Raw genomic sequence first — 12799 nt, 5'->3', positions numbered from 1 at the left:
TTACTGGGGTTAAGGGTCCGAAGGAAACTGTAAAAGTCTTTTAACTCCTTTCCATGCTTCCTACCTTATTCTTACATATTCTCCATACTCCAGCCACAGTGATTCCTCCAGTGCATATGATGGCTCACCACTGCCTCTCAACTCACAATCCCCACAGGACTCCCTATCTGCTCCAAACTCAATCTCAGCACACTCCAACAGACCTACCATGACTGTGCCCTGGGGTGGGCGGGGCTCATTTCCTGCCACACTCTCCTTCTTGCTCTGCCTGCTTCAGCCACCAGCTTTCTTACTGTGTCTCAAACATGCCCAGATACTATGCCTTAAGGGCTTTGCATTTCAGGTTTGCTGTGCCTAAAAAGAGTAAAATCTCAGATACAAGCATACCTTGGAAATATTGTAGGTTCAGTTCCAGATCACCTTAATAAAGTGAGTATCACAAGAAAGCAAGTCAAATGATTTTCTGGTTTCCCATTGTATATAAAAGTTTTGTTTATACTATTCTGTAGTCCAATGAGTGTGTAATACCTTTATGTCTAAAGAACAATGTACACACTACAATTAAAAAACACTATTGCTAAAAATTGCTAACCAGCATCTGAGCTTTCAGGGAGTTGTAACCTTTTTCTTAAAGTGAACTCTATATCCAAGGTGTGGCCGGAACTCAAAACCCGGAGATCAAAAGTCACATGCTCTACCGACTGAGCCAGGTAGGCGTCCTCATCTTTTTGCTGGTGGAGGGTCTTGCCTGGATGATGATGGCCAATGACTAATTGGGATGGTGATTGCTGAAGGGTGGGGTGGCTGTGGCAATTTCTTAAAGTAAGACAACTGTGAAGTCTGCAACATTGATTGACTCTTCCTTTCACAAATGATTTCTCTGTAGCATGTGATCTGTCTGATAGCATTTTACTCACAGTTGAACCTCTTTCAAAACTGGAAGTCAATTCTCACAAATCCTGATGGTGCTTTAACAACTAAGTTTACATGATATTTGAAATCTTTTGTTACCATTTTAGCGCTTTTGTTACCATTTTAACAATCTTCACAGCAACTTCACCATGAGTAGATTCCTTCTCTCTTTTTTTTTTTTTTTTGAGTAGATTCCTTCTCAAGAAACCACTGCCATTGCTCATCCATAAGAAAAAACTCCTCATCCATTAAAGTTTTTTTTTTTTTTTTAAGATTTTATTTATTTATTCATGAGATACACACAGGGAGAGAGAGAGGCAGGCAGAGACACAGGCAGAGGAAGAAGTAGGCTCCTCACAGGGAGCCTGATGTGGGACTGAATCCCAGATCCTGGGATCAGGCCCTGAGCCAAAGGCAGATGCTCAACTGCTGAGCCGCCCAGGCATCCCCATTAAAGTTTTATCATGATCGCAGCATCTCAAATATAACAGTAATAAAATTTGAAATATTGTGAGAATTACCAAAATGTGACAGAGACAGAGTGAGCAAATGCTGTTGGAAAAATGGCACCGACAGACTTGCTTGACACAGGGTTGCCACAAACCTTCAATTTGTAAAAAAAAAAACCAGCATCCATGAAGCGCAATAAAGCAAAGCACAATAAAACGAGGCATGGCTATCTATATTCAGATAGTTTTCTTCTTCGCTGTCTTCAGTGCTCTACTAAGTCACCTATCAGAAAGGATTTTGGTGACCACATTACCTAAAACAAGTTCTCCCTTCAACATTACTCTCCATCCTCTTCCTCTGCCTATTCTCATTCAGAGCTCTCATTGCTACCTGATCTTCTATAGACTTAATTCATTTACTGACTCCCCAACCTATGCCCCATTGTTACGTCTCTAGGGGAGCAGACTCTGGTCTGTTTATCGCTGTATACCTAGTACCTAGAACAGTGCCTAACACAGGAATATTTAACCAATTGTTGTAGGATTAATGTGATTAAATGAAAAGGCATAAATACATACCCAGAATACATGTCATGGGGCAGGTTTCTTCCAGATTACTCAGAAATACTTCTTTTTTGTAGAACATTTTTGTGGGTTCATGTTCTGTCTCTTCTGGGTGAATGAAGATAGGGCCATAAAAATATGCAGCTCCATCTCGGACCCATACCTTTTCAATTCTTAGGGGGAAAAATGGAGAAATTCCATTAAAATAGAATTCTGATATGTTTCATTTTTGAAGGGTTAATTTATCAAAAATTCTTTTAACTGAAAACTTACTGATATTTAACTACTTAGGAGTTCCGTTGACTATTTTGATAACAGTTTCCTTGACTTTTTCCCACTTTGAGTACAGAAGACATTTGAAAAGAGAGATGGACATTGGCTACTCATCTGAGGGAAAAATTTTTTTAACACAATACCAAGGCATATGACTTAATAGTTTTAGCTAAGCCCCAGGTTTTTTTTTTCCTGAAATGCTCATGATGAAAACAAAACTGAGCATCTATCACTGGACTCGTCAAGTGGAGTAGACAAACCATCCATATTTGGGGTCAGCTCACATGAGTGGCAGGTATTTAAGACAATGGGGTACATGACCTTTTTGTGTGTCAAGGTAAAATAGCCCTTCACCTCTTGAGAATCTGATGAAAGCCAGATATTATCTCCCTAGACAAAAATAAAAATTCACATCTGACTGCTGTGTGCTAGGTATCATACCATTCCTCACAACCACCTCCAGTCAAGTTGGGATTACTGTCCCCATTGTCTTGTGGTTCCTGACATGAAGCAACATCCTCACTTTCGTTTGTGTTAACTCTACCCTTCCAGTTCCTCAGGCCAAAACACAGAGGTCACCCTTGACTCCTTCTCTCTTGGACCCCACATCCCATTTATCAGGAATCCTATTAACTCAACCTTTCCTATTAACAACAGGATCTGACTGCTGGCCTGAGTCACCAATCACTGGTGCCTAAATAATTGCCAACAGCCTCCTAGCAAATTTCCTTGCTTCTCTTTGACCCTTTAAGGCTACTCTCAACAACCAGTAGCAGAGTAATCCTGCTAAGAACTAATTCAGATATCACATCTATGCTTAAAAGAATCCAAGTGGGGCTCCTGGGTGACTCAGTAAGTTGAGTGTCTGCCTTTGGCTCAGGTCATGATCTTGGGGTCCTGGGAACAAGCTCCATGACTGGCTTCCTGCCATGTCTCTCTTCCTGGGGAGTCTATTTCTATTTCTTCTTCTGCCTCTCCCCTAACTTGGGCTTGCTTTCTCTCAAGTAAATAAAATCTTAAAAATGAATGAATGAATGAAAGGAAGAAAGAAAGAAAAAAAAGAAAAGAAAAAGAAAGAATCCAATGGTACTCCCTTTAATTCAGTAAAAGCCCAAGTACCAACAATGGTCTCTAAGGTCCACAAGAGTTGCACCATATGCTGTGAACCCTCATCTTCTATCTAATTCAATGCACTGTTCACTCCTCCTGTAACAAACTCTCCAGATCTGGACAGGCCTGGCACACTTCTCTCTCAGGTCTTCATACTGGCTGTTTTGCTTCCTAGGAAGTTTTCCCCCTGGATATTCACATTACTCACTCCCTTAGTTTCTTCAAGTGTTAGCTCAACTATCAGTTCTCAAAGAGGTCTAGATACACCACCCTATTTAAACTTCTGCATCTCTTCAACTTTGACCATGGCACTCCTAATTCCCTAGTCTTTTCTATTTTTTCCACAGCACATATCACAACTTAATGTACTGTACTTTTTTTTTATTCACAATGTTTATTGTCTTCCCACTAGAACAAAGATCCACAGTATTAAGGCTATTTGTCTGTTTTATTCACCAAGGTATCCTTATAGCCTAGCAAATACGAAGTTTATAACAAATGATTATTGAATGAAGAGAAAATAGAATGAGGAAACTGGAGTTCAGAGAAGTCAATCATTTGCCTAAGGATATGCAGCCAGCAGGGCTGGAACTCACACCAAGACCCACTACTCATAACTACTATCCACTACTGCCCAGTCTTGTACCTGACTCTGTCATTGCTATTTTATGCCATGTAGCCAAACTTTCAATCACTTACTTGTTCAATAAATATCTGAGTCTTTACTATGTTTCATGCATCGTGCTTAGAGCATGGAATACAAAGGCAAGCAAAAAGCAAAAAACTCCCCTATTCTCAGGGAATTTGCAGTCTGGTATGGAAACCCAAAGTAAAATAACCTGGCATGTGCTCTGAAAGTAATGGCGAGACCTAATCCAGTCTGCAGGGGACAGGAAAGGATTCCTTAAGGAAGCGCTATCTAAGTTTAAGCTAAGAGTTCATCATGTGAGGGGGGCAGGGAGATTTCTGGGATGACAATTCAGTAAATGGCAGGAGAAGAAAAGAAAAATTCATGGGGAGGATTTAAGAAGGAAGTGTGGGGGATCCCTGGGTGGCTCAGCGGTTTAGCGCCTGCCTTTGGCCCAGGGCCCGGTCCTGGAGTCCCGGGATTGAGTCCCGCGTCGGGCTCCCGGCCTGGAGCCTGCTTCTCCCTCCTCCTGTGTCTCTGCCCCTCTCTCTCTCTCTCTGTCTATCATAAAGAAATAAATAAATCTTTAAAAAAAAAAAATAAAGAAGGAAGAGTGGCTAGAGACAAAAGCAGGATAAACAGGTGTGAGGAAGCTGGGGAAGTTACAGGATCATGGGGGAATGATGACAACTTTTGACTTCATCCTCAAGAGTGATGAATTTCTACCCCCTCCAAATCATCAGCCCCAACTGCATCCTCCCTGATTCAGTTAACACCCACCTGCCCACTCGAGGGCGCACCAGGCCATGGGATTTGATGAAGACACAGTCGCCAACCTTTAGCCACATGTCATTGTAACGGAGTTGCTCAAAGTAGTGGCAACCTGGTTCACCGTTTGACATTTCCACAGGGACATCTTCTTTCTCCTGTGGTAAAGGAAACTGGTTGAAGATAGACAGCTGACGATCAAGGAGTAGACAGAGAACGTTAAGAAAGAAAAGCTGACTTTGCATATTAACTTAAAAAAATAACTATAAGTAGATGTTTTGATGAAGATTGGAAGCCTAAAGATTGGGGTTCTGAAATCAAACTGAGTCTTCTTAAATACTGCATTTATTTTAAATTTCTACTTACGTTTCAATTAGCAAATAATCGTGCCTCAGATAAGTCTCATTGGCTATGATACTGCCACTGTACAACGCTTCTGCTTAAGTTTCATAAAATGTTACTCCAAGGTCCTTTTATCCCCTTTGCCCTCTCCCCCCCATTCCCATAGCCTTCAGCAAAAAAAGTACCACACAGAATGGATCAGCATTCAAGAGCAGTCTCACTCATACACTGCTATGGAGCATAAAGAGCAAATTCTGCACAAGCTTCCTCTTCACTACATTTATTGAGCTCTCAATTTTTTTTAAAAAAGATTTTATTTATTCATGAAAGAGAGAGAGAGAGAGAGAGAGGCAGAGACACAGATGGAGGGAGAAGCAGGCTCCCTGAAAGCAGCCCATTGTGGGACTTGATCCCAGATCCCAGGATCAGGCCCTGGGCCAAAGGCACACGCTCAACTGCTGAGCCACCCAGGTGTCCCAAACTCTCAATTTTTTCCCCCCAAACTCTCAATTTTTTAACATTAACAACTAATGGTTTTAAATTATCATTAATAAAAATAAAGTTATCATTTTTATTTATTCTTGGATGGAAAAGTATAGCCTCTGTGATATAAACACATACACTTTGTTTCTAAATAAATAACAAGCTCTGTCACCTACTGGCTGCTGTGATGCTGGGCTAATTACTTGACCTGTTAGGTCACCTATAAAACAAAGGCAGCGCACCCATCAGATGGGGCTGTTAGGAAGCTTCACATACTCCACATCAAGTATGCAGAACAATGTCTGACTTAGGAAAAGCCTTGAACACACATTCATTATTGTGGTTTTATAGTTTTGGCAAAAAATAGAAAATGAAAAAGGTAGCCTGGATAGCTCAGTGAAGTGTCTGACTTCAGCTCAGGCCATGATCTCAGGATCCTGGGATGGAGCCTTGTGTTGCCCTCTGTGCTCAGCGGGGAGTCTGCTTCTCCTTCCCCTCTGCCACTCCCCTGGCTCATGCTCTCTCTCTCTCTCAAACAAATAAAATCTTAAAACAAGAAAAAGAAAAAAGGACAGTTCTGATCTGATGCAGAGAATAGGCAAAGCATGAGGTGTTTTAAACATACTAATTCCAAAACATATAAAAGCTGAGGAAACTCCAGAACCCCAACATTTTCTACTGCATCTGCTTGAGAGTATCTGAAACTTCAAACTGAAAAAAAGAAAAATATCCTTCAGAAGGTCCAAACAATTTGTTTTGATGTTTATGACTTCAGATGTGATATATAAATGGTTCTTCTGGAAAATCCTGAAGAATGCATAAGGTCACACATATAATGGGTGAGGGGAAATCTGTAGGAATGGGAGCTATAAAGTAGCCCCAAAATTAAGAATAACTTTCTCTTTTGGAAATGGGTTGGTTGTGTTCTGAAGTTTTTTTTTTTAAAGTAACCTCTCTGCCCAAAATGTGGCTGGAACTCACAACCCCAAAAATGAGAGCTGCATGCTCTACCTGCTGAAGGTATTCTTTTAAAAAGTTCCAGGAATGACTTGTTTCGGTCAGGCAGTATTAAAATAAAGACAGGAGACAAAAGGAAAAAAATTGCATGCACATAGAGGACCTTGGAGTCTTATGAATTCTAATAAGAAATGTGGGTTAATTCCTATGTTGGCTTCCATTGGTATTTCTTATTCTTTCAAAATTAACATCTCTATAACTCCCAAACATACTAGTAAAGTGTAAAGAAGATCATGTTTTCCTCAGCTCCCTTTCTCTTGTAACACTGTTAGGACAGTAAAACGGATTTCTTTTCTAAGACACTAAGAAGTCTATTTTTTCCAGGTTTTGTTTTGTTTTTTAAGATTTTATTTATTTGAAAGAGAGCACAAGCAAAAGAATACAAGCAGGGGAGTAGCAAAGGGAGAGGGAGAAGCAGGCTCCCTGCTGAGCAGGGAGCCCAATGTGGAGCTTGATCCCAAGACCCCAAGATCATGACCTGAGCCAAAGGCAGAGGCTTAACCAACTGAGCCACACAGGTGCCCTCATTTTGTCAAATTCTGAAAACAATTTATCCAAATCTTTTACATCCTTGAGTAGGCGGTTTCTGGTCCCACAGGTTCCAAGTATTCCTTTTAAGGTTATTTCTCAATATATTTTGTTGTTAAGGTGAATCAGGTATTTTCTTCTATATGATTATCCTAACAGTTGATAAAATATATTCAACATTATATTCAACGTTTTCATTTTACTTTCAAGAATCCTGTGAATTATAGTTTGTTTTATATAAAAAAGCTATTGGGTGTCTGGGTGGCTGAGGTGATTGAGCGTCTGCCTTCGGCTCTGGTCATGATCCCAGGGTCCTGGAACTGAGCCCCACATTGGGCTCCCTTGCTTAGTGGGGAGCCTGCTTCTCCCTCTCCTAACTGCTTGTACTCTCTTTTGCTGTCTCTCTCTGTTTCAAATAAATCAATAAATAAAATCTTACAAAAAAAAAGTTATTGACTCATATATGGATTTTCAAATTCCTTTGTTGAATCCTGTTTTTCAAAACTTTAGTTAATTGCTCCCCTATGATCTTTATGATTGCCACTTTATTGTCAATATTTTTGCTATTTTGCTCTGCATTGGCTACTTTTGGAAAAATATAGGTAACCGTAGAGCAAGCAGGCTTTAGGCATAAGAAAAAAATATAACTTAAAAAAAAAAATCACTTTGTGGAAATACTATCTAAAGACTTAAATACAGTTACTGTACTTTATCAAATAATCTCTCCTTTGATCTATTAATATAATAATGTATATTACTGAATTTTCCTCATTCTGACCAATCCTTGCATTTCTAGAATGAACTCTTACCTACTTGGTCATATTATTCTTAAATAACTAATTTGATTTCACTTATAAATAAAAAACCATTTTCTCCAAGTATTTTTTGCATCAAAATTCGTAAGTTATATTGAACTGTATCTTTTCTGTTTTATTTTGTCAGGCTTTGGAATTAAGATCATCCTAGTTTTGTAAAATAAACTGGGAAGTTTTCTTTGTTCTCCATGCTTTGAAATAATTTATTTTTTATTTTTATTTTTTAAAGATTTATTTATTTATTCATTCAGAGAGAGCGAGAGAGAGGCAGAGACACAGGCAGAGGGAGAAGCAGGCTCCAAGCAGGAAGCCTGATGTGGGACTAGATCCTGGGTCCCCAGGATCACACCCCGGGCTGCAGGCGGCGCCAAACCGCTGCGCCACCGGGGCTGCCTGCTTTGAAATAATTTAAACAGTATTATAAAAAAAAAAAAAAAAACCAAAACCAAAACAAAAAAAAACCAAAAACAAACAAACAAAAAAACAGTATTATAATTATAGGTCTCTTAAAAGGGTTAAAAGAACGGAATTTGAGTACTCTGTGATTAGCTCTCAAGGCATTAACAAATTTTTTTTGTTGTCCACTTCGTTACATCTCTTCTTGATTCTTCAGTAATTTACAGCGTCCTAGAAAATTATTCATTTTATTCAGGCTTTCAAATTTACTAACAGAAATGTAAATTCTTCAAATTTCTTCTACATGTGTATGTATGAACTTAACTGCCTTCTTTTTTTATTAGGATAGTTGGTAGTTTATCTCATTGGACATGTCAAGAATTAGCACTTGGAGAATTTAAATTTTTTTAAGAATTAAAGTTTTTTAAGAATAAAAAGTTAAAAATTCTACTTTTAAATTCTACTGTAGTTTTCTAAGCCTTAATTTCTGTCCTTCTTATATAATTCCCTTTCTGTTTGGCTAAGGTTTTGTGTTGTTGTACTTTTTCATTCTGAATTTGAATGCTTTATTCATTTATTTTCTGGAATAGGTTTTTTTTTTTTTTGGAATAGGTTTAAAAAATTTTTTTTTTTAAAGATTTTATGTATTTATTTGAGAAAGAGAGCATGAACAGGGGAAAGGGGGTGGAGAGGGAGAAGTAGGCTCCTTGCTGAGCAGGGAGCCCCATGCAGGGTTCGATCCCAGAACCCCAGGATCATGACCTGAGCCAAAGGGAGATGTTTAACTGAATGAGCCACCCAGGCTCAGTGCCTTGGAATAGGCCTTGGACAGGTATTTTGAAATGTAAAATTCTTTTGTATGGCTTCTAACTACATACCTTTTCCAAGTTATAACTGTCTTCAGTTCGACTGTCTTCTGAGTTGTCTGTGTTCTTCTCATCATCCCCTTTATCTGCATTTGCAAATACAGAGGCCACTCGGACCACAGGCAAGGGCACATCCCGAGGGACAAACCTAACGGAGCTAATGGGCATGGTCCACAGTTTAATTTTCTTAAAAGATTTGGTTTTGGCAGAATACCGTGATTCACAGACAAAAACATCCTCATCTCGAAAGTTTTCTGGGCATAATTTAAAGTATTCCTGAGAGATATAAGAATAAGATTATTAGTTAGGTGCATTTTCTGAAAACCAGTTAACCAAAAAAACCAAAACCCACACATCAATCAAGCAAACGAACAAAAATAAACCGTTAAGACTTTCTGATAGTTAACAGCAAATAGTAAATGGTTAGAGATGTACAAGCATTTCCCTGCTACAGAATGGCTTATTAAATACATATATACTTTAGCTTACTAACTGCCCTTTTGAAAATATATTAGCATTTCATACAGCTTTATAATGTTCCTAAAAGCTTTGGATAGGGCTCAATGTGCCTGTATCAGATAGATACACAACGTATACTTTGTTACCTAAAAAGCACACTGATAATTTTAAATGATCTTTCAGAAAATGTCATTCTCAAAAATTAGTCTGGCAATATAAAAAATTTTAAGCTAACTGCATATAGTTATCTAGTGTAGGCAGCCAATGGTGGTCTTTCATCATCATGATCAGATTAATTTCTTCCCAAATCTTTACACACAGCTATATAGATACAGCTTAAAAATTTTTTTTGAAGATTTTTACAGAGCACCTAATTTATAAATATTATTATTTTTTGTTTGAAAATGTTATTTTCATGGAATGATTTGTACTTTGGGGAATAATGAGTTTCTTACCTTGACAAACATGACCACACATTTTCCTAGAATTTTACTAACAGGAACTTTATTGTAATAGTCACTCTTAAAAACTTCTTTTTCTAGAAATTTTCGTGTAGCCAGATGGAATGTTTCATTTGGCCGATAAAACCAACAGCCATACAACCATTTTTCACCTCAAAAACAAAAAGAGGGAGAGAGGGAATTACCATTAATAGAAATCACACATTCTTTGCAAAATGAGCAAATTCTCCATCCAATCTGCCATGGCCTGAACATAACAATGTGCTTTTTAGGCCACAGTTTCTTAAAATATTTATCTTAAAGAAATGATACTTTAAAGTAATGAAGAATGATGAGGTCTAAAAAAAAATACAACTTTCCCCCTCATATTAAAAGATGTATACTATACATGATGAATAAGGTGATGATACCTGCCCTACTCTGTTGTGGACAGGATACACACTCAGGGGAAGGAATACAAAGGTATTTCATGAGAAGCAGCTGAGGGAACTGGACTGCCTGAATCATATCTCTGCTCTGGCTTCATTAACTCCTATTTGTTCTCCATGTTCTAAATTAAAGGCAACTTTTCTAGGACGCCTTTTTGAAATCAAATTCTAAGTCAAGGTCCATATCACACTATACTAATTTCCTTTTCATTTGAGATTTGTACCAGAGTGGTATTGCCAGAGACAAAACATGAGTCCTTAGTTCCTGTGAGGCTCTGCCATCCTACAGTTTGGCTTACTGTATATTTTAAAGAAATACCCATTGAGTGAATGATTCTCAACCTCACTTCAGGACATTGTGCCTTTGACTCAACTGTGCCACTCACTGGCCCAAGAGTGCTAGATCCTATGTTTTTCATATAGAGGGTGCTAGGTTCTCCTTACCAATAATACACTGTAGAACAACTATTGTTGCAAGGAATAAAATGTCTGAGTTACAATTTTTTTCCCCGAGGACCGAGGAGGAGTAAAACAGTCACATGTCACCAGTGTGCCCTTTGACTGAAAACCAACTTACCAGCAGAATCTTCCCACAGCCTCTCAATGCAGACTATGTGTGGTTGCAGGCTGGCTTCCGCGGGCTCCACATACACGTAGTCTCCAACGTGGTACATGCTGTTCTTAAAGCTGCAGTCCTGGCTGTATGTGCGATGTAAGCCGGAGAGGCCTGTGGCGCCTGAGGAGTCTTCACTCTTTTCAGCTTCTTTGGTGAAAAAGACAAAAAGGCTCCCATTAAAGAGATATGGCAATCAGATGTAGGATTCAAACAACAGGGCAGCCCCGGTGGCTCAGCGGTTTAATGCCGCCTTAAGTCCAGGGTGTGATCCTGGAGTTCCGGGATCGAGTCCCATGTCGGGCTCCCTGCATGGAGCCTGTTTCTCCCTCTGCCTCTCTCTCTCTGTCTCTCATGAATAAATAAATAAAATCTTAAAAAAAAAGGATTCAAACAACACATACTAATACATTTCATTCTTTTCTAGACCTTCAAGGGCGAGATTCAGGACAAATAGCAGGATATCTGTATTCCTGAGAGCCTCTACTCAAAATTGCCTTTTTGAGTTACAACCAAAAAGTTTATTTATGTATTTATTCATATAAATAAATACATAAATAAACAAAGGATCTACACAATAAAAATAACCACGTTAACAATATATGCTCAATGCAGTCATTCCTGATGATAAACAAAGGTATAAAGAAGAAAACAGGTCACCTGTAAAATCATGGAAATAATCTCATATATACTTCCTCTCCATCTTAAAGTCTCTAAAATTTTTTTCACCCTAACAGTTATTATATGGGTATGTCAAAATTAATGGAATCTTAGAATTAAGGAAATAGAGAACATGCGGATCATACAATACAATGTAAACTATATATATCTACACTAAAGATACACTGAAGAGGGGTGCCTGGGCAGCTCAGTCAGAAAAGCATGTGACTCCTGATCTTGGGGTTGGGAGTTTGAGCCCCATGTTGGGGATAGAGAGTACTTAAAATACATAAGTAAGAAATAATAATAAAAAAAGATACACTGAACAGTCCCCCTGAGATTAATGCTTTTCAACAAGACATTTTTTTAAAAGATTTATTTGTTCATGAGAGACACACAGAGAGAGAGACAGACACGCAGACATAGGCAGAGGGAGAAGCAGGCTCCTTGCAGAGAGCTCAATGCAGGACTTGATCCTGGATCCTGGGATCATGCCCAAGCTGAAGGCAGACGCTCAACCGCTGAGCCACCCAGGCATCCCTACAAGCTTTATTTTTGTTAAATAATACTTTTTAATGGTTCCTATATAAGCTATCATTTGCAAATACCATAGGGTTTTTTAGATTTTATTTTTGAGTAATCTCCACTCAAGGTGAGCTCAAACACACAACCCTAAGATCAAGAGTCGCATGCTCCACCGAATGAGCCAGTCAGGCACCAAAGGGTTTTGTGTTTTTTGTTTTTTTTGTTTTAATGAGGATAAAGCATTGCTCACATCTTTATTTCCTTATGATAATTTCCCATAAATCCAACAGCTAGAAATATTTTTAATTTTTAAATGTATTTTCAAACCAACTCCTAAAAATCCACACCATTTTAAGTCCCTCACTGTGTGGCTACAAGGGTCTGTTTCACCATACATGCTCCAACACCCCTATTATAATTTGCTTAAGTGATTTTATTTATTTGTGAGAGAATGAGCAAGAAAGAGAGAGCACGGGGGTGGGGGGAGTGAGAGAGAGAGAGC

General features: G+C 38.7%; 1 protein-coding gene and 1 non-coding gene across 51 annotated transcripts in view; both read right to left on the bottom strand.

Moving 5' to 3' along the window:
• The window catches only part of PBRM1 (polybromo 1), a 120809-nt gene that overhangs the window by 29085 nt on the left and 78925 nt on the right, over window positions 1–12799 (bottom strand). For 43 of the 50 annotated variants that reach the window (XM_072720844.1, XM_025986600.2, XM_072720848.1 and 40 more), the window contains 5 exons: window positions 11077–11262; window positions 10066–10223; window positions 9164–9427; window positions 4717–4862; window positions 1941–2098 (listed from right to left, as the gene is read on the bottom strand). In XM_072720844.1, the coding sequence (XP_072576945.1) occupies window positions 1941–2098; window positions 4717–4862; window positions 9164–9427; window positions 10066–10223; window positions 11077–11262 (912 nt within the window). The remainder of the gene's footprint in view (window positions 1–1940; window positions 2099–4716; window positions 4863–9163; window positions 9428–10065; window positions 10224–11076; window positions 11263–12799) is intronic. The other 7 variants (XM_072720831.1, XM_072720851.1, XM_072720867.1 and 4 more) reach the window with 1 other exon arrangement.
• LOC112913323 (U4 spliceosomal RNA) lies at window positions 5000–5139 on the bottom strand. The gene has a single exon (XR_003233655.1). It is a non-coding gene; the product is annotated as a U4 spliceosomal RNA (small nuclear RNA).

Source organism: Vulpes vulpes, chromosome 9, assembly GCF_048418805.1.
Source record: "Vulpes vulpes isolate BD-2025 chromosome 9, VulVul3, whole genome shotgun sequence".
Classification (NCBI taxonomy): Eukaryota; Metazoa; Chordata; class Mammalia; order Carnivora; family Canidae; genus Vulpes; species Vulpes vulpes.
This window is presented reverse-complemented; position numbering and strand designations above follow the sequence as displayed.